Source organism: Etheostoma cragini, chromosome 4 (assembly GCF_013103735.1).
Source record: "Etheostoma cragini isolate CJK2018 chromosome 4, CSU_Ecrag_1.0, whole genome shotgun sequence".
NCBI lineage: Eukaryota > Metazoa > Chordata > Actinopteri > Perciformes > Percidae > Etheostoma > Etheostoma cragini.
Genome location: NC_048410.1, coordinates 20,933,806 through 20,954,887, shown reverse-complemented (window position 1 = coordinate 20,954,887; position 21,082 = coordinate 20,933,806). Strand labels below are relative to the sequence as shown.

The following is a 21,082-nucleotide window of genomic DNA, read 5'->3' as shown; positions in this document are numbered from 1 at the left end:
ACATATTGGACCAGGTCTAGATCTGAACCCACTTATACATAGCAAGACTTGTGAAATCGGGATTATCGCAGAAGCTAAATTTTATTTAAAACGCCGTTTCAGATTTGTGAAAGCCTTACAGTCGCTCAGCAATGTAATCTATTTATCCCTTAACTGCCGTTTTGGTGCTTCGAATCGGAAGCCAACTTCAGCGTTAAGTTTCCCCTTAACTACTGAATCGGAAGCTACGAATCGGAAGCTGACTTCTGCGTCGTCAAAGATTTGCCCACAGGCTGTATTTACGCCCAGTTATGTCGAGTTTGTGCCCAATCTGAGAAACGGTTATCGGTTTGGGTTGTTTAAAAAGTTAATCGACTGGTGTATCCTAGCATCAGGAAGTACATTCAGGAAGTAGTTTGCTGCCTTGTTTGAGTGACAGCTGTGCGGTGGTGACAGCCCACACGGGACGGCAGCCCGCTGAGCCGAGCCGATACTCAAGATGGCAGGTAATGGCACTTTTCAAACAGTGTGTTCGCCAATACTTTTAAGCTGTGTTGGAACTTATAAATCTGCATTGTAGTCTCTAACGTAAACGTGTTAAAAATAGAGGCTCTTACTGCACTGTATTTGTGGTATTCACAGTGTAATACCGAGCTAAGGCGAGCCAAGTCAAGCGAAAGCGCTGGACAAGCCTTGTTAGCAAACTTAGCACTGCTAGCCAGCTAGCTAAAGAAAAGCCACTCATGGGTATCGACATGTGTGACTTTGAGGCTACATTTAAACATATAACTACTCAGTACTTGTATAATTTTTTTTAAATGACCACTCACTTCGGTAGTTAGACAGTACCGCATGCTTTCAGTCGTGTTTGTCATCGAACTGTTGTCATAGCAAAGGCTAGCGAGTTGACCTAGCTAACGTTAGCCGATTTGCTAAAGTCATTTCCAGCTATAAGCTGACCAAATCCTCCTTTATACCATTACAAAGGGGATATTTCTTTGCCAACATGTTTTGGTTTTTGTGTTTAACTAGACGTGGCGTTGTTTACTTCTCAACTCGTTAAATGTGTTTTTTCGAGAAAGGAGTTGTTTTAATAGGTGGAGCACATTCCCCTGCATGCCCAGCTGTAAACACTGACACTGGTTATCCCAGCACATGCTTCTCCTTCTGGGACTTCTTTCTAGGTTCTTCTTTTCACTACACTAGTCTGCGTTATTGTCCTATCCTTATGTGTGAGTGGTATTGAAACCAAATCAGAATTGGTATTGGAAACAAATCAGTTACGCTATCACACTAAAATATTTGTTGAAGCATTGACATTTCTAGTTTGTGTTTATCGCTTTGGACTGCGTGATAGTGGGAACTGGGAAGCCAAGCTCGAAGCATCATTTCAACCAACTAAGTTAGTTTAGAAATTATTTTAGAAGAACTCTTGCGTAGTAACTTTTTTTTGTAGTTAAGGCAACGTAACAAATTAGTTTATTTTATTAGCATGGACTTTATTGATCCCCAGGGGGGAAATTGAATGGTTTCACTTTTTTTACTGTGTAATTTGTTGTTACACATTACAAAAGCATAGAGACGACACATGAATGTACAGCAGAAAGTACCCACACCACACTGTAATCAGAGGTTCCTTAAGCTTTTATCAGCAGCAATTTTTTCCCCAACACGTCTTTCTCAGAAGAATATTCACATGTAGGAAAATAAAAGGGGCATGAATGATGGGATATTGATGACTTGTTTGGCACAAAGGATTCACCCTCTTAACTGCCCTATGCTTGCAGGTCTATCTTTATACTTTGAAGATGGCCATGATGATCTGGATGATTGTGAGTACTTTGTTTATTTTAATTTGTTACCAACATCACAACAACCATGTTAAACAAAATCTGAATTGCTGGATTCATTTCTTGTATGTGGAACTTTGTTTCCCCTCCTACCTTCAGCAGGGAGGTATATGGAAATGTCATCTTTCTGGGAAACCCAATGACCCGTGTGAAATATAAAGCTGTCAACAGTATTTCAGTGTTTTATGCCATGCTATAATTAGCAGTCATACTGCAAAGCCAGTCTGTATTTATTGTTGAAACATTAAACGGAATAATAACTTGTACCTGAGGCTTCTTGCAATACTCACGTATTTAAGTTTCTTTGTTTGTTTGTGGCATTTAGCCTGACTACTCCTCAACATGGCACTCTGGTGGATCTGTCAGCCCTCACTTCAAATGTTTTGCTTTTGTAGGCATCAGTTGTGCGCTTCAGAAATGAAGGTTTCAGTTTTTGTGACGATAAAATTATCTTTTGTCATGCTGCAGTCGGATTTGATGACTATGGTTCAGAGTGCGACGGAATCCGCATCACAGCCTTTCTCGATGCAGGACAAGACAACCTTACTCCTCTTGGGAGGCTAGAGAAGTATGCCTTCAGTGAGAATGTCTTCAACAGGTAAGTGAAGTCCCGTGGTCAGGCTGTCAACAATCTGAAAAACAGACAAAAGGCTAAATGTCAGACAGACAATGGGATGTTCATGAGTATTTTTTCAGGTTGTGAGGATGCATTGTCAAATTATATAGTGGAATGTAATCACATAGGGATGCAGGTTTTTTTTACCTCCAAAGAAGTTGACTAGAACTCTGATTACTCTTCATTGTTGTTCACTGTTGCTTGCTTGCTTTCAGAGATAAAATGAAGCAAAACTAACTGCTGCTGCATCTGAGGTTGACAGTAAAGGAATCTCTACAGAGCTGATAGTACTAATACATTTTATTTAAATAGCGCTTTTATAACACTTATTTACAGAGTTAAAAACAGAAAACCACAACAATGAAAAATCAGACTGCAACCTAGTGGAACAATCAAGGACATACAGTGGTGTGAAAAAGTGTTTGCCCCCTTCCTCATTTCCTGCTCCTTTGCATGTTTGTCACACTTAAGTGTTTCGGAACATCAAACCAATTTAAACAATAGTCAAGGACAACACAAGTAAACACAAAATGCAATTTGTAACATGAAGGTGTTTATTATTAAAGGTGAAAAAAAATCCAAACCATCATGGCCCTGTGTGAAAAAGTGATTGTCCCCTAAACCTAATAACTGGTTGGGCCACCCTTAGCAGCAACAACTGCAACCAAGCGTTTGCGATAACGTGCAATGAGGCTTTTACAGCGTCCTGGAGGAATTTTAGTATGTTTTAACAAAGGGGGCAAACACTTTTTCACACCACTGTATGACCAATGTCACTTCTTGTTGAAGAAGCGATGTGACGATGTTTTAATCTCATTTTATAAACTCTACCAGGAAACTGTTATATGTTTAAAAATGCGATAATATAAATTTTTGGGTCTGTTGTATTTTATGCTGTGTAAACAAGAATTTGTATTATTTCCACTGTTGAAAGAAAGTTTGTTTGTTAGATTGTTCACTGATTGCAGGAAAATCATTGCTGAAAGGTTTTTGTGGCTCACATAAGTAATAGCATAATGTTGCACAACAGTATCTTGTTAGTTGATGTTCTTTACATCATATTCATTTTATAGGACACATTTGATTGAATAGTGGCTATTTTGGACAATTTAAATGTGATAGAGATATTGTCCACCTCAACTTATCTCCAGATGTTTGTTTTTTAACAGTCATCTGGCCAACTGTCTGCATTCCTGTGTATTTACTAATTACATACCTGCCTTAACTCTGAAGGGCAGGGGTGCCAAAGACTTAAAGTAAAGCCATGTGTAAATGGTGTCTGAATGGATATGGCAGTAAGTTGTAAAATATTAGCCCAAAGTCATGAATGATGACCTTTCAATTCACACAAAGCCTAATTCCAATGAAGTTGGGACATTGTGTAAAATGTAAAAAAGAAAAGAAAAAGAAAACAATGTTTTGCAAGTCTTTTTCAACCTATGTTCAATTTAATACAGTAAAAAGACAACATATTTAATGTTCAAACTGATATACATTATTGTTTTGTTTTTGAAAATGTTCACTTATTTTGAATTTGATGCCTGCAACATGTTCCAAAAACGCTGGGACAAGTGCATGTTTACCACTGTGTTACATCACATTTTCTTTTAACAACACTCAATAAGCATTTAGTAACTGAGGACACTTGTTGTTGAAGTTTTGTAGGAATTCTTTCCCATTCCTGCTGGATGTATGACTTCAGTTGCTCAACAGTCCGGGGTCTCCTTTTTTTATTGTATTTTGCGCTTCTTAATGCTCCACACGTTTTCAATGGAAGACAAGTCTGGACTGCAGACCGGACAGTCTATTACACCCACTCTTCAACTACGAAGCCACGCTGTTAGAACTCGTGCAGAATGTGGCTTAGCATTGTCTTGCTGAAATTAGCATGGATGTTCCTGAAAAAGACTTGCTTGGATAGCATATGTTGCTCCGAAACCTGTATGTACGTTTCAGCATTAATGGTGCCTTCACAGATGTGCCAGTTACCCATGACGTGGGCACTAACACCCCCCCATACCATCACAGAAGCTGACTTTTGAACTTTGATAACAATCTGGCGCAATATTGTAGGTGGGCCCCATTTTTGTCAAAGGCAAAATATGCATAAGTATTTTGGTAGTGGTGCTGCGGAGACGTCCCAGCCTACAAACTGTATCCTACAGAATAAAGAAAACATCTTTGTTTTGTACAGATTCTTGCAAAAATTACACTGTAAATTATTTTATTTTTTAGATTTTAATATTTTTCAATGAAAAGGAGAATAATGATTAAATTATCATTCCCTCAAATATGGCGAATCATATTGCGGTCACAATATTAGTGTATATATATTATTAGTTTATGTTTTAGTTTTTTTAAATTGTAATTCAGTGTTGGTTTTTTGGCCTTGTTGCTTACGTGCAGAGGTTTCTTCAGATTCTCTGAATCTTTTGATACATTTTGGACTGTAGATGATGAAATCCTTAATTTTTTATTTTTTTTGCATTCGTCAACTTTACAGTCTTTTGTTGCCCCTGTCCCAGCTTTTTTGGAACGTGTTGCAGGCATCAAATTCAAAATGCATCATAAAGTTTATAGGTTTGAACATTAAATATCTTGTCTTTGTAGTGTAATCTAGGGTTGTGCCAATGGACGCTGGACGGAAAATTGACAAAGTTCTGCATCGGTCTTAAACTAGCAAAGACACTTGCGTCAGGCTTTGTGGTATGCAGGATAGGGCGCCTTAAGTGGAGCCTACTTTTTTCGTTTCAAACAACGATATCATCATCCATCGCTATGTTTTACTGTACACATCGTCTGCCAATTTAGGGGACATTGCCCAACCCTATTGTATTCTATTGAATATAGGTTGGAAAGGATTTGTAAATCCTTGTACTATGCTTTTATTTAGGTTTTACACAACGTCCTAACTTCATTGGAATTGGTTGTTGTATATATTTGTATAATCTGTGAATTTAATGTGGTACTTTCCACATAGTCCTAGTCTGCAAACATTTATCCCCGCTCTGTTGTCTGCACAATAATCTGTTTAGTTCCTGTCTTCATGCTTTTCATGCTCGGCTTTGCAGGGTTCAACCCCTCCTGTCATTTCCAAGTATGTGTGTAATGCACTTGACAGCTCTGTCACTGCTGTGTGTTACGCTCTGTGCATTCAGCACTTAGGTATTGGCAAGCAGTCTACTAACTTGACGCTCCTGTTGCTTTCTAGGCAGATCGTGGCCCGTGGCCTGCTTGATGTGCTTCGAGAATTCAGTGACAATGAAAATGACTTTATCAGTGTCATGGAGACAGTTGCCAGAATGTCAGAAGATGGAGGTAGATGAATTTTCCTTTTCATCAATTAAGTGGTTATTTCTCAAGATAATCATTACGCTTTTTGACTGTGCTTTCTTTCTCTGTTTAAACTTCTTAATTAAACACAATGAAATATTCCAGGATTTCATTTTAAACTTTGTATGCTTACAAGCACATAACACTTGTTGCACTGTAATGTACACATTTTATATTTGTACATTAAGTTTATATTTGAATGTGTGTCCTCAGAGCCCACAGTGCGAGCTGAACTGATGGAGCAGGTCCCTAACATTGCAATGTTCTTACACGAGAGCCGGCCCAACTTTCCAGCAGCTTTCTCAAGATACTTGGTCCCGATTGTAGTCGGATATCTCACTGATCCAAATAACCAGGTAAGATCAAATGCACTACTTTTCTACTCATTTTACAATGGAAACAGCAATTACTACTTTTTCTATGAGCTCTCTTTCTCAGCTTTTAGTAAATAAGAGATGTAGAAAAAATAAGGTTCACTGGTCAGAGTTATTTACACCAAGAGTGAATAGAGTTACATCAAGAGTGAAAGACTTCCATCTTCAATCTTTTCCAGGTGCGGAAGACCAGCCAGGCAGCACTGCTGGTCCTGTTGGAGCAAGGCCTCATCTCTAAACCTGATATGGAGACCAAAGTTTGTCCAGTTCTGCTCGAACTCACAGAACCCAGTGGTGACGATGACTACAAAATCGAAGCAGTTGCTGTAAGAAACCTCTTATATTTTTAGGAGCAAGTAATTTAATTGAAAAAATAGTCTGATTAATTATCAGAGAATAAGGCTTAAATGAAATTTAGCTGAAAACTATATTGTCCTACACAAAATGCAGTGAGGCACAGTGGATTTAATTTATTGCTTTACTGTGATTAGTCAAGGCCTTTATCTGATCCAGTCAAAGGGAAAACAAGGCCTTTATCTTGAGGGAACATGATGGATGCCTTCAGAGATTGTTTTCCAGTTGTATAACCTGTCATTTGTCATGTGTTATTGAACTGTCAAAGTTGAAAAAAAGGCATTTGTTGAATTAATGAATAAAAAAATTAAATTGACTGTGCTTATTTTAAATTTAATGCAAAGGATCAAAGTTATGAGTTGTGATCATTATTTCGATTCTATTTTATTTATGTTCCATTCACTAATTAATATTCTAAGTTTTCATTCTAAGTTTTCTCAATTCAGTTTCAGCCTGAAACACATGACCTGCTCTTAAAAAAAACACCAACACATTTCCTCTTTCCCCTTTCTACTCTTCATACCCCAATTGTTTCCCTCTGTGGCACATTGTTTAGCTGTCCGCAAAAGCTTTCAGCTTAAATGTTTCACTTCTTTCATAAGTGCACAATAGTTATGTAATTTAACCATTATCTGAGTTATTATGGCACTGAATACTTTCCATATGTCTGTCTTACAGATCATGTGTAAAGTTGTCACCATGTTGAGCAAAGACACGGTGGAACATCTACTACTGCCACGCTTCTGTGACCTGTGCAGTGATGCAAGACTCTTTCAAGTCCGGAAGGTAAAAACCTCCAAATCCCTTTCATCTCTTCCTCCACCTCAAAAGTCAAGTATGCAGTCACCACAATTATTTTAATTGTGTCAGGATAAATTCAATAACACTCTGAGCCAGCCTTAATTCTGTTTTGCATATCACCTTTGCCTACACTATACTGTTGTTTTCTTTGAGGAATGTTAATTCTCTGGCGTAACTGGTGCCAGTTGGGGAAGGGTATTTAGGAACTGCAAAGGTGGTCAATTTGTTAATATTAAGTTTTTAGCCCAGAACCCAAATTAAAGAATCTGTGTTCCCCAGTGCCGCAGTCTCAATAAAACATACAAATCCTCTGAAAGAAGGAATATTTATTTAATGATCTGAACACTTGTTTGGGAAAGTGTGTGTGTGTGTGTGTGTGTGTGTGTGTGTGTGTGTGTGTACAGTGGGGAAAATAAGTATTTGAACACCCTGGTATTATGCAAGTTCTCCCAATTAGAAATCATGGAGGCGTCTGAAATTCTCATCGTAGGTGCATGTCCACTGTGAGAGACATAATCTAAATTAAAAAAAAAAAAATCCAGGAATCACAATATATGATTTTTTAAAAACTATTTATTTGTATGATACAGCTGCAAATTAGTATTTGAACACCCATCTATCACCAACAATTCTGACCCTAGTCTGCCTTCAAAATGTCCACCTCCACTCCATTTATTATCCTAAATTAGATGCACCTGTTTTGAGGTCGTTAGCTGCATAAAGACACCTGTCCACCCCAAACAATCCATAAGAATCCAGCTACTAACATGACCAATACCAAAGAGCTGTCCAAAGACACTAGAGACAAAATTGTACACCTCCACAAGGCTGGAAAGTGCTACGGGGACATTTCAAAGCAGCTTAGTGAAAAAAGGTCCACTGTTGGAAGAATCATCAGAAAATGGAAGAAGCTAAACATGACAGTCAGTCTCCCTCGGACTGGGGCTCCATGCAAGATCTCACCTCGTGGGGTCGCAATGATCCTAAGAAAGGTGAGAAATCAGCCCAGAACTACACAGGAGGAGCTGGTCAATGACCTGAAAAGAGCTGGGACCACTGTCCAAGGTTACTGTTGGCAATACACTAAGACGTCATAGTTTAAAATCATGCATGGCACGGAAGGTTCCCCTGCTTAAACCAGCACATGTCAAGGCCCGTCTTAAGTTTGCCAACGACCATTTGGATGATCCAGAGGAGTCATAGGAGGAAGTCATGTGGTCAGATGAGACCAAAATATAACTTTTTGGTCATAATTCCACTAACCGTGTTTGGAGGAAGAAGAATGAGTACCATCCCAAGAACACCATCCCTACTGTGAAGCATGGGGGGGTAGCATCATGCTTTTGGGGGTGTTTTTCTGCACATGGGACAGGGCGACTGCACTGTATTAAGGAGAGGATGACCGGGGCCATGTATTGCGAGACTTTGGGGAACAACCTCCTTCCCTCAGTTAGAACATTGAAGATGGGTCGAGGCTGGGTCTTCCAACATGACAATGACCCGAAGCACACAGCCAGGAGAACCAAGGAGTGACTCTGTTAGAAGTATATCAAGGTTCTGGCGTGGCCTAGCCAGTCTCCAGACCTAAACCCAATAAAGAATCTTTGGAGGGAGCTCAAACTCCGTGTTTCTCAGAGACAGCCCAGAAACTGACTGATCTAGAGAAGATCTATGTGGAGGAGTGGGCCAAAATCCCTTCTGCAGTGTGTCAAACCTGGTGAAAAACTACAGGAAACGTTTGACCTCTGGAACTGCAAACAAAGGCTACTGTACCAAATATTAACATTGATTTTCTCAGGTTTTCAAATACTCATTTGCAGCCCTATCATACAAATAAATAGTTTAAAAAATCATACATTGTGATTTATGGAATTTTTTTTATTTTATATTCTGTCTCTCACAATGGACATGCACCTACGATGACAATTTTTTAGACCTCTCCATGATTTCTAAGTGGGAGAACTTGCAAAATAGCAGGCTGTTCAAATACTTATTTTCGTGTGTGTGTGTGTGTGTGTGTGTGTGTGTGTGTGCTCGCACATATATAATAAATTTATTTTAAATTAGGATGTCAACATAAGTAAGAGCTATAGTAAAAGGGAAGTGGAATTTTTATCCCCCAAAACTGCATGTAAATAAAAATATGATCAGTTAACTGTTTAAAATCACCACAGTTCATTGTAGCTTTTCTGTTAATACTCTAGCAGCCAGAATGTGTGAAACTTTTCTTTTTTATGTGTTGTTGGTATTCTTTTGCACAAAGTTAATCTGTAACCTCGTAATCTGTGTAGTTTGTTGTTCTGCCTTTTGAACTTTGCCTTGTTGTTCATTATTATGTTTGTATTGTGTATTACAGGTCTGTGCCGCTAATTTTGGAGAGTTTTGTTCTATTGTGGGTCAGGAGGCCACAGAAAAACTACTGGTAAGAAGCTCCAAGACTTTTTGTCTTTGAAATCTTTGAAACAACAACTTTGTTTCATTATTTTAGCATGATAGTTTAACATTGGTTCAACAATGTCATTAGTTTCTTTGCACCCCTGTTGTAGATAAATCTCTTCACAGTTCAAACACTCAATAATAGTTTCAAGTTATACTGACCTATGTATTTTTTTTCTTTTTAGATGCCCAAGTTCTTTGATTTATGCTCAGACAGTCTGTGGGGCATCAGGAAAGCCTGTGCTGAGTGCTTCATGATGGTCTCCAATTCTACCTCTCCAGAGGTGCGACGTGCAAAATTGTCCCCCCTGTTCATCAGCCTCATCAGTGACCAGTCTCGCTGGGTAAGACAAACACAGGAAAAATTGTATTGCATAAAATTACAAGCACATTTATGTTTAACTTCCTCTGTGTTATAATGAAAATAGAGGAGTTACTTCTTAACATCTGAAAGTATTTTTTTTCCTTGCCACAGCAAGCATCTTCTTGTTTCTGTATTATACTGGTTAGTAAAAGTTATAACAAACTAGCATTCTGAAATCTGAAAATCTCTCCGCCCCGCTTTTAGGTGCGACAGGCTGCCTTTCAGTCTTTAGGACGCTTCATCTCCACCTTTGCCAATCCCTCAAGTACAGGCTTCCACTTTAGAGAGGATGGCGCCCTACTAGAGGTCCCCCGGTGTACATTGGACAGGTAAGACTTTGTGACCTTCATCACCACTGAATCTGTAATGAATACTGTATCTTAGCAGGTCAAACTCTGGCAGAAATTGTATTGTTATTTATTTTATTGAGTTTTATTATCTATGTTTAAGCAGTACTATAACAATATGCTTTGGCAATACACAATAAAGTATATCCTCTCTCCCTGTATTCTCTGTTAGATATGAGGAATGAGCTGACTCTTCCTGTACATTTTATTACTCTCATTTCAGCGACTGCTCCCTAAACTCTCTGAACTGCTCCGACATTAGTGGCTGCCACACAGGAAGAACCATCGCTCACACACCTCCCAACAAGGACGGCCGTGCCACACCGTCCCCAGAGCACGTGTCAACAGCTGACAGTGACGAAATGCACAACTTTGAAATCCACACTTCTGTTCCCAGAGAGATGCGTGGCGGCTTCATCCGCACATTCTCAAACAGCAACACTAACCCTACAACTACAAACAACGCTAAGAACGCAAAAGACACAGAGCAGACAGATGAGAACTTTAATTCTTTCAATTATTGGAGATCTCCTTTACCAGACATCAGTGGGGAGCTGGAGATGCTAAATTGTCAAAAATCAGAGGAAGTCATAGAGGAAGAGGAGAAAGAGGAACTTGATTGTCCTAATTCCAAGCCCAGCCCTGGCAAAGCCACCAGTGACCAGATCCAGAAAGTCTTGGACTGTTTGCAACCGCACATGGATGACCCTGATGTACAAGGTGGGTATACAGAACCAGATTACATATGATTAGCTGTAAACGTTTGGCAATGTATTGGAATGTAGATTGAGCTAGATGTGAATTTATATCCAGCTCAAGTCCAGGTGTTGTCAGCGGCTCTAAAGGCAGCCCAGCTCGACAGCCCAGAAGATGACAGCCCGACAGATGACGGCCTGACTGAACCCGAGCCACAAGAGCAGCCTGAGGACAACATCAACAGCGTGTCTGTGGAGAGCAAATCTGTGGAGGTTCAGTCTGAGAGTGAAGAGAGTCCCACAGAAGAGGAGCAAACGATAGAAACTTCTCCAGCCTCGGAGTCAAGCCCTGTCCAGGAGCAAGGGGACGAAGAGACGCAGACAGAGCCCCTGGAGGACCAGGAAGAGTCTCCTCCTGACTCCCCTGTTTTAGTATGAGACTATTCAGATCTTTGCGTTAAGTGTGTTAAGTCAGCTGTTGTTATGTGTCGTAACAGTTATACTCAGTAACCACATAGACTCAAAGATGGATTTATACTTAACACAATGAGTAAATGAGTGTAAGTTTTGATTTATAGCTCAGCAACAGATTTCTCTCATTGTACTTTAAATTTGGTTTCAAATCTTAAACATTTCTAAATATTTGTCTAAATCAACAATGTAAGTCAAAGTTTGAAAAAGAAACATTATCAGTAATTAAGAGTCTAACAGTAAAAACGTAGCGAGTGTAGTTCATTAGGAATGCGCGGGTGTGTTTTTCAGAAGAGTGACAAGACATTTTAGCTTCTTTAATGTGTGGTGTCTTGGCTTTTTCCCTAATGTGTGTGTGTTTGTGTGTGTGTGTGTGTGTGTATTTGTATTTTCCTCAGCAGTCTGAACTAATTGAGAGTGTGGAGGAGGATGGAAAGGGAGACTCTGCTCACAGCCCAGTGTTTGAGGATAAACCCAAAATCCAGGTCAGTCAGCACTTCTAACATACATCTGGGAAATATTGATCAGAACCTCACAGTTGGTTTTGATTGGCACAGACATGTATAATCAAATACCTTCTCCCTGTGCAACCCAATTTCCTATTTGTTCATCATATTCTTTCATCTCTCCCCCCATCTCCAGAATGTCATCCCCCAGCAGCTGTTGGATCAGTACCTTTCTATGACTGACCCGGCTCGGGCCCAGACAGTGGATACAGAGATAGCCAAACACTGCGCCTTCAGCTTGCCGGGGGTAGCGCTCACTCTGGGACGACAGAACTGGCACTGCCTCAAGGATACATATGAAACCCTCGCTACTGATGTGCAGGTAGGCAGAGGATTGGGAAAATGATAAAGGTAATGTGGGGTTAGATTAGCTGTTTGATTCCAAAATGAGTGTTGAATCGCATGAAGAAATATGAGCCCTGCTCTTAATTTAAAGCTTTTTTTTTTTTTTATTGGATTTTATTGTTTTAGGTTGTAGGAAATTAATTTTGCCCTAAATATTTTCCACATAGTTGGTCTTTGTAATTTCACTATTGAATTACTCTACTTAGCTTTATTGGCATGGCTGTTAAAATTACATGGTTATCGAAGCTAAATAACGTAGCATAACATGACCTAATTATGTGTTACACAAGAAGACAAAGTGGATAATCACAAGATAACAAAGACTTTTATAAAACAATACAATGAATGTACTGTTTAATTGAGTGACCAAAGTAGATTGAATGAGGAGACTTGTGTTTTTCTTCTAGTTGTGGCAACTACCGTGTATGTAATCTTTTGTTTATACATTTCGGTATTAAAGCTAGTAAAGGGAGAGAGGGTTAATTGTTTAAGGTTTTTCCAGAAATTCTGTCAACCATGTTGTCGTGCTGTCAAATGATTAAAATATTTAATCGCATTAATGTCATAGCCAACTTGTAATTAAGCACACACATTTATCTATTCTAAATGTCCCTTGATTTCTTTTTGTCCCTTTTTGTTTTCTCTTTTTAATGCTCTTCTCAATGGAAAAGTGGATCAGCTTGCTTTGTGCAAATGTTTTTTGATTGAAAAAACACTGTGATATAGCCTACTGTAGTGTTCAATTTCACATGTAACTTTCTCACTTGGAGCAAATAATCTCTCACACATTGCAACGCTGTCCATCAATAAAAGAGTGAAAATTATGCTTTGGGGGGGAATTTGCGTCACCTGTGTGCTTGCCCATCAAGTGGGATTTCAGACTGGACGTGCTGCGATGATAGCTCAATTCACGACAATAAAACACACTGATCACTTTGCATTTGCATTGACGCTGTTAATAACACGTTTAACTGACAGCACTAAGAAACGTTGCTTTACTTAGCAGCAGCAGAGATGGTGTGACAGCTTTCAGTCACACAATCATTACTTCATCACAGCACTGAATACCATTGTGTTGGCATGACATCATTGCACTGGATTCAGACCAGTCATTGGAGGGGTTCAGATAATTGGTTTCTCAGTAAAAACATTATCAGTAAATGTAAATAAACCAATAAGTGGTTGATTTCCTATTTAAGAAGCAACAAAGGAGTTTTTTTTCACAACTGGTGATTTAATTCTTGTGTGTGTTTCTTTTCCATCACAATTGCAGTGGAAGGTGCGGCGTACGCTGGCTTTCTCCATCCACGAGCTGGCAGTTATCCTGGGAGACCAGCTGACAGCAGCTGATCTGGTGCCTATCTTCAATGGTTTCCTCAAAGACTTGGACGAGGTCCGCATTGGCGTGCTCAAACACCTCTACGACTTCCTCAAAGTGAGATTATAGTTTTTTCTATACTGCCAATCCAAGTGTGAGAACACTTTTTGATAATAACAAGAGTAAGATTGGTCTTGTTACGTGTTGTTTGAGCATTACAGAGCAGGAGGCAAAACCTTTCAGTTTGGGACATTACATTTCAGAAATGCTGTTGTGATAAAGACAAAAGTAGTAGTTTTGGTTTCCAGGTAAAGAATTAAATCCTTTAGATTGCTTTACAGGTTGTACTAGATAACGTAAATGGTTTGTGTGCATCCTCTTGTTGCAGCTGCTGCACGCAGACAAGAGGAGAGAATACCTGTACCAGCTGCAGGAATTCATGGTGACGGACAACAGCCGGAACTGGAGATTCAGATATGAGCTGGCAGAGTATGTCTCCTCTTCCAATTGAGAAATAATTACATTTAGATTTTAACACTCTTTCATCCAGATCGGTGTCTTGCTCATAGACACTATGGCACAGCTGAATTGTGCTCTCGTAACACTGTGGTTTAGATTTAATTCTCAAGTAAATTTACAGTATCACCGAAACGGTTTATTTCCGAATTGCGACCCTTTTGTATTTTACTATATTGTACTTCTATTTATAGGAAAGTGTGCATATTTTCCTGACTGAATTGCTCTCTCTCTCTCTCTGTCTCTCGCTGTCCCCCTCCAGGCAGTTGATCTTGATCATAGAGTTGTACAGCCACAATGACGTGTTTGACTACCTCAGACAGATAGCCCTCACACTCTGCTCGGACAAAGTCTCAGAAGTCAGGTGGATCTCATACAAACTGGTAAGTACATTATTGAATTTGTTTTTGATGATGGTTGGTACGTGTTGTAGGTTTGTGACAAACTGATGCTCTGACATGTTAACAAAATCTTGACAACCTTAAACACAAATTTGCATTTTTTTTTTTTTTTTGTAGATTAACTGCAGTGTTAAATCCTATTTTTTAAAGTGTGTTATCACGTCTTGTGTTTTCAGGTTGTAGAGATCCTTCAGAAGCTGTATGCATGTGGGGCCGATGATCTGGGCCTGAACTTCATCAATGAGCTCACCGTCAGGTTCTGCCACTGTCCCAAGTGGGTGGGACGGCAGGCCTTTGCCTTCATCTGCCAGGTCTGTAACTCTATCTAACATTACTTAGCATGAATTTGTGAAACAGCAGTGTTGTCTCTTTATATGTTTTTCAACTCCCTTAATAGCTGTGCACCTCTTTGATTGATTGTCTGATGGTTGTCCAAGTTACAATTGGAAAATGAAAATGAAATGGCAAATTAATTAATCTCTGGAGTTGAGGGGCAGAGCATGCATCCCATTTATGATGCTTGGAACATTGTTAATGCCATTTCCTTTAATTTCTCACTAAAAACATTTTCAAGATTCTTAAGCTTCTGGATTTAACATTGTCCTTTGTAAAGGTGAATTATGTTTTTAAGAGTAATGCTTTTATACTGTTTTCTTTGTAATGTTCATGTTAGACAACCTGATGACAGATAAACGCTGCGGCTATGTATTACAGTAATACTGTAGAGTAGAACTATTAATTCATGAGTTTGTCAACGTCTGTTTGATTACATTGTTGATCTGTCAGCACTTTTGACATATTCCTGAAATGCATTTTGACTCCCTTCTTCCTGTGTTAGGTTAGCTGTCTAACTCCAGCCTGTCTGTGTGACTTTGTGTTGACTGTAGGCCATAGTGGAGGAGGACTGCATGCCCATGGAGCAGTTTGGCCAGCACCTCCTGCCCAGTCTGCTCAGCCTCTCCTCAGACCCGGTGGCCAATGTCCGCGTACTGGTGGCCAAGGCTCTACGACAGAGTGTCATGGAGAAAGGTAAAAATTTTAAATACATTTTATGATTGATGTTGTCTTTCAAGGAAAAGGCTGACTATGTCCTGTATTTTTGTTATTGCCAACTAATTAGTTCACTAAAATTGACTATGTTCAATACTTTTTCAACTGATTCTCATTGAGGAAGTAAATCTTTTTAAAACCGGTCACAAATAAATAGTTTCATTTTTTAAAAATATTTCTTAAAACAGCTAAACACTGTAGCTTTGAGCAAATGTTACGGTTTAGTTGCATTTGTTGCGGGCTATTTTCTGCTGCGGATTTGTTGCTCTATCAAGTATTTGTGGCAGCGAGAAGGTGAATGTTGGATCAACTCAAAATATTCTACAGTATATTGCCCATGTGACATGAAGGAAAACGTCAGCCAGTGTCTGTTTTATGGACAACAATGGAGGTGAGGAATAAGTTCTATCAGGCTTTGGAAAACAATACTAATTAGTATGGTCAATTCACTTGGTCTTTCTGATGGGATTTCCTTATAATAAGAACAATACAGAATTTTGCCTCAAACACATACTCTGCCTCTTCTCTCTATTATCGATATCCCGTAGCATTTGGATGGTAGGTAATAACTGAGTCTTGTGTTTTGTGAACAGCTTACTTCAAGGAGCCCTGCTGTGCCTATTCTGACGAGCTGGAAGAGACTGTGATGGCTCTGCAGTCCGACAAAGACCGGGACGTCCGCTTCTTTGCCAGCCTGGACCCCAATAAAGGCTTGATGGACACAGCTCCCTTGATTTAGCCTCAGCTCCTGAGTCCTATTACAGTCCACCTGCCTGTCTACCTACCTGGCTGTCTGACTGATGTACAGTCAGCGCAACCTGCAACACCAGCACCTGACCAGATCCCCAACCACTCGCCTGCTGGGGAGACCGGCACCAACGACCACTTGGGAATCATGTCAGATGATCGGATTAAAAGATGAAAGTATGAGCGTGCTCAAACAACGCAACCCAGCCTCTGGTTGAGCACTACATAGCGCACATTGCATTTGCGATACAAAATAAATACTTATAGTTTTAGTTTTCAGAAAATGAGCAGGACTCAGAGGTTAGCTGCACCACTTTATGGTAGCGGCCGTATTGACGCCTGAATTTTCCCTCCCCCTCCTCCACACTAGCATCGACCCAATCCTTTCCCGATCACAGACTTGTAAAATTACGACACGCTCTTTCTCTCCAAAGCTAATAGTAAGCTTGATATAAAATTGCTGAATTGATTTTTTTTTTTTTTTTTTCTGGCTCTCTCTTTGTGGATTTCTTCTTAACGAACAAGCGGGCAAGGCCTGCCTGACTCTGACGTGTGCACTAACTCAGGGGGACTCATCTAAACCTAAACAGCATTATTAGCTTACATGATAAGCAGCAGCTCCTGGATCCCTGGTGAAAAAAACTCCAGCTGTCTGAGCAACAGACCAGCCAAACCAAGTAGCTCTGCTGGTGTCTCTCGTCTCATTTCCTTGTAAATGCCGCTGTTGTCTCAGACGGCCTTTGTCTTCTGAGATGTCCTCTGGGTTATCGTCTGTTTCCGTTCTACCTTCTCTTCACTCTTTCTCTGCATTTCTCCACCTGGTCTTCATGGGCCACTGAAACCACTACTACTGCACAGAAGGAACTGTGATTCTGCCACTCAGCGTAACTCTTGATTAAACCCATATCTTAAAAAAACACCTTAATAAATCGTTGATTGCTCCCCTCCCCTCGTGTCTGTTTACCAATAATGTGACACAACGCGTCTCCCAAATGGCAGGGGACAAATAAATACCTCTGTTTGGACACGACTGGCCAGTGTGGCTTACATGTAGAGGGACATCCACGGTTCAACCGGGCTCTGAATATCCTCGACGGGTGATTCTTTGGTGTTGACGAAAACATCTTAAGGGCTCATGACGAAGTGACACAGGGTGACGTAAATCTCAGAAAGGAGTGGAAGAAAGCAAGCACACTGTTTGATTATGCATGCCCCCCTCCCCCCCCACCCCCCTTGTGTATAGTCTATTCCAATTCCTTAAGGTTGACCTGATAATGATTTATGTGACCATGGTAACTTTCAGTGGATCTGACTGACCAGTTGTACAGTAGGTAATAGGAACGGCTGTGTGATGAGACTGAGAGGCAGCACATCAGCATCATTATTTCCCTGTCTTGATGAAATGATTTTAAGTATGAGGCCTCTCAACGTTTTGCAACTCTTTTGTACAGCTTAAACCTGTGGAAAACGGTTAGTGTTTATGAAACCAAGGCCAGTTTAGTCAGGTTTTTACTGATTGAGATGTGATACATTTTGGGAGAAGTCACCAAGTCACTTTTGTTGTCTCTCAAGCTTTTTTGTTCATTGTTGTAAATGGTAACTCCTTTTTTCTTCTTTTTTAAACCTAGACATAATTTGAGAACTTAAGCTGATTGTGGTGTGTGCTGTGCATCTCAAGTCTTTCTTCCCTTGAGAGGAGAGCTCACTGCGGTAATGGCGGTGTCTACTCATCTCGTCTGTCTGCGATTTGTGTCCATCTCATTTTTTATGTAGTAGAACAGTTAATATATACATTTTATGAAAATTATTTTTCTTTTCAATTATGCACCACTGTTCAAAGATTTTATATCCTAACTTTACAAAATTTACAACCTTTGTAATATTCAATGGTTTCTTTTAAAAAGACATTTTATGTAATGTTATTTTTAGTATTCTGTAATTAAAATGATGAAAAGGAACATTTTGTGCTTAAGTTTTGTATTCTAGTTCTGCAGTATGTGCACTGTGGTTCAGGCAGCGCTGATACAGAAAGATGTAGCTGCTTGATAATAACTCTTTCATCATTTCATGATTGTATACATAAAGTAAACAGTTGTTTAGCCAGGTCAACTCTGCATTTTAATTAATACACAAATTGTCATTTAAGGAAATGAATGGCAGAAACTAATTCAAGGTTTTAAATGTGCTACTGCTTGCCCCCCTTTTAGAGTTGCAACAATTGATCCTATTTGATAATCATAATTTTTTTATTTATTCTTTAAGGTGTGTGGGGGTGGGTGGGTGTAAGAAATAGTCTGCAGCTTAATTATTAAATGATTGTAAACTGTTGTCCTAATTGTCTTAATAGATAAATATGTCAACAAAATGTCAGGAAATATATAAGCAATCAGCAGTTGCCAGAGCTCAGAGTGACGTCTTCAATTTGCTTGTTTTGTCCGACCAAGAACACAAAGCCCCACAAATTCTCAGTTCAATATCATTTAAGACACACAAATATTGACATTTGACCAGCTGGAACCAGCTAATGTTCTGCATGTTTGCTTAAAAAATGATTTGAACTTGTCATCATCATTGCAGATTGTCAACTATACAAATTAACTTTACTTTTCTCCCATTCCCAACATTGATTTCTTTGGTCTTCTTGATCATGTCCCTGCAGCTCAAGTGCAGCGACAGATGATTGCTGATGTCCTTTAGTTTCATCTCTTTTTGAAGAGCAGCAGCTTGCGATCCCATGTAGTGCTGCCGAAGCTCTGGATGAGCTCCATGCCACAGTTTCTCTCCAGGTGCTTCCTGGCATGTTCTGCTACGTCCCCACGGATCTTCAGGGTCTTGAAGTGGTCAAAGTCAGAGCGGCCCAGCTTCCTCAGCCGCCGGGCCGCAGAGCGGTAGCACTTCCAGGGCTGCGCCTCCAACAGGAGGTGCTGGCTGATGGCGGCCAGGCGAGAGAGCACCTGCAGCAGGCCGGCGTCTCCGTGGTTTAGATGGACCCACATGGTGACAGCCAGGCACAGACACAGGTGGAAGTGGGAGCAGCCGTGGTGGTCCAGGTAATCCTGCAGCTGGTCCGTGTCTTTAGTGATGTCCAGGGGGATGAAGGAGATGCTGCGAGGCCGAGGGTTGTTCTGCTGAGCCCTCTGAATGAGGAGCTCATCCAAGTCGAAGCCAAGGAGCTTAACTTTCCACTTATCTGACTCTTCTTGGTCCACAGACTCGTGCATTAGATGCTTGTAAAAGGCTGCACTCAGTTCCTGCCATACACAGAAGGGGGAGGGAGAACAGAGAGGACAGCTTTCACAACAATAAAGAAATTGTGTTTTGTGGACAACATTTTTTTCAAATTCTATTCAAAATAGTGTCTCGCAATTTGCAGTATGTCATACTGGATCACCATGTGCATTATGGTTAAATGTGTAAAAAAAAAGTGGTGGAAGAAGTACTGCAATCTTTTAGTAGCATTACCCCAGCGTAAAAAAATAAACTGTTACAAGTAAAAGTCCTGCATCAAAATCGTACTCATGTTTAAGGATAAGCATACAAATATCAAAAGGAAAATTATGCAGATTGGCGCACATTTCAGAATAATATAGGCCTAAAGACTAGATTATATAATTACTGATAGGCTACATTAACGTGTAGTATCACACTATTGCAGCTGGGAAAGGCTAGTTTCAACTAACTACTTTATAATATATAATTTATATTAATCCGTAATAACATATAATTGAAAAGTTGATTTTATTTTGCATTAACAATCCATAAAGTAACTGATACCCTAACTAATGATGGCAAATAAATGTAGTAAATTAAAAAGTACAATATTTCACTCCATATAGTGGAGTAGAAGTTAAAGTAGAATGAAACGAATATGAATGAAAAATAATCAGGTAAAGTAAAAGTACCTCAAGCTTGTACTGAATTACAGTACTTGATTAAATGAAGCGTTACTAACTTAGTGGCACCACCACTGTATGTGTATGCAAAATACATTACAGATTTGATTCAGAAAGCTCAGACTATAACGTTAAGTTACATTCTGTGTGTAATGTTATCGAAACACGTGAAAAGCCCCATCTACTTATCTACTTAAAGGATAAGTTTGAGTTAAATTAAGAGACTATTTCAGTCCAAATGGTTAAAGATACATTTTGAAAGCATAGTGTTTAATGTCCCTGAGTCACATACCCCTGAATTACACCCCACGTCCAGGATCAGAGTGGTCTCCTGGCCGTCTCCATAACCTAAATCCTGGAGTAATGTGGCTGGAATCAGGCTCAAACGGTTCTCCGGAGGATTGAAGGTGTAATAGTTTATAAAGTTGCCATAGGGAGCGGCTCCTGGATCATTTGTTTCACCAATATCAGCGCTACTTAGCGAACATGTTGCCATTGTAAAGTGTGCAACTGGAAAATACTCCCGGTTGGAAACGTGTGCTGCAATCCTATAGGGACCTTTGTGTTCGTTGTTAATAGTTTGTGGTTTAGATTAAATAAAGCAAAACAAAATCCTCTGTGTAGGTAGTCTCAATTTGAATAGTTAAAAAGAGGTCGATTTTTTTAATGTCTCCATTGTTTTTTAC

General features: G+C 39.7%; 2 protein-coding genes across 3 annotated transcripts; one reads left to right on the top strand and one right to left on the bottom strand.

Moving 5' to 3' along the window:
- Window positions 1-218: 218 nt before the first annotated feature.
- On the top strand, window positions 219-18,457 carry ppp4r1l (protein phosphatase 4, regulatory subunit 1-like). Of its 2 annotated transcripts, none has more exons than XM_034868768.1 (20): window positions 219-485; window positions 1,767-1,811; window positions 2,298-2,427; window positions 5,657-5,763; window positions 5,992-6,134; window positions 6,332-6,478; window positions 7,185-7,292; window positions 9,664-9,729; window positions 9,929-10,087; window positions 10,312-10,436; window positions 10,717-11,174; window positions 11,268-11,581; window positions 12,019-12,105; window positions 12,263-12,448; window positions 13,745-13,906; window positions 14,178-14,278; window positions 14,568-14,688; window positions 14,883-15,017; window positions 15,594-15,735; window positions 16,350-18,457. In XM_034868768.1, exons 1-20 carry the CDS (start codon window positions 479-481, stop codon window positions 16,493-16,495), a joined length of 2,889 nt encoding a protein of 962 aa, XP_034724659.1. In that variant the 5' UTR covers window positions 219-478; the 3' UTR covers window positions 16,496-18,457. The 2 variants fall into 2 exon arrangements, with proteins under 2 accessions (XP_034724659.1, XP_034724658.1); XM_034868767.1 differs by having other exon boundaries at window positions 220-485; window positions 10,678-11,174.
- Window positions 18,458-18,813: 356 nt separating this feature from the next.
- LOC117942946 (pre-miRNA 5'-monophosphate methyltransferase) lies at window positions 18,814-20,950 on the bottom strand. Its single transcript, XM_034868770.1, has 2 exons — window positions 20,689-20,950; window positions 18,814-19,754 (listed from the first exon to the last, which is right to left on the bottom strand). The coding sequence occupies exons 1-2, from the start codon at window positions 20,890-20,892 to the stop codon at window positions 19,203-19,205; spliced, it is 756 nt and encodes a 251-aa protein (XP_034724661.1). The 5' UTR covers window positions 20,893-20,950; the 3' UTR covers window positions 18,814-19,202.
- Between the last annotated feature and the right edge of the window lie 132 nt (window positions 20,951-21,082).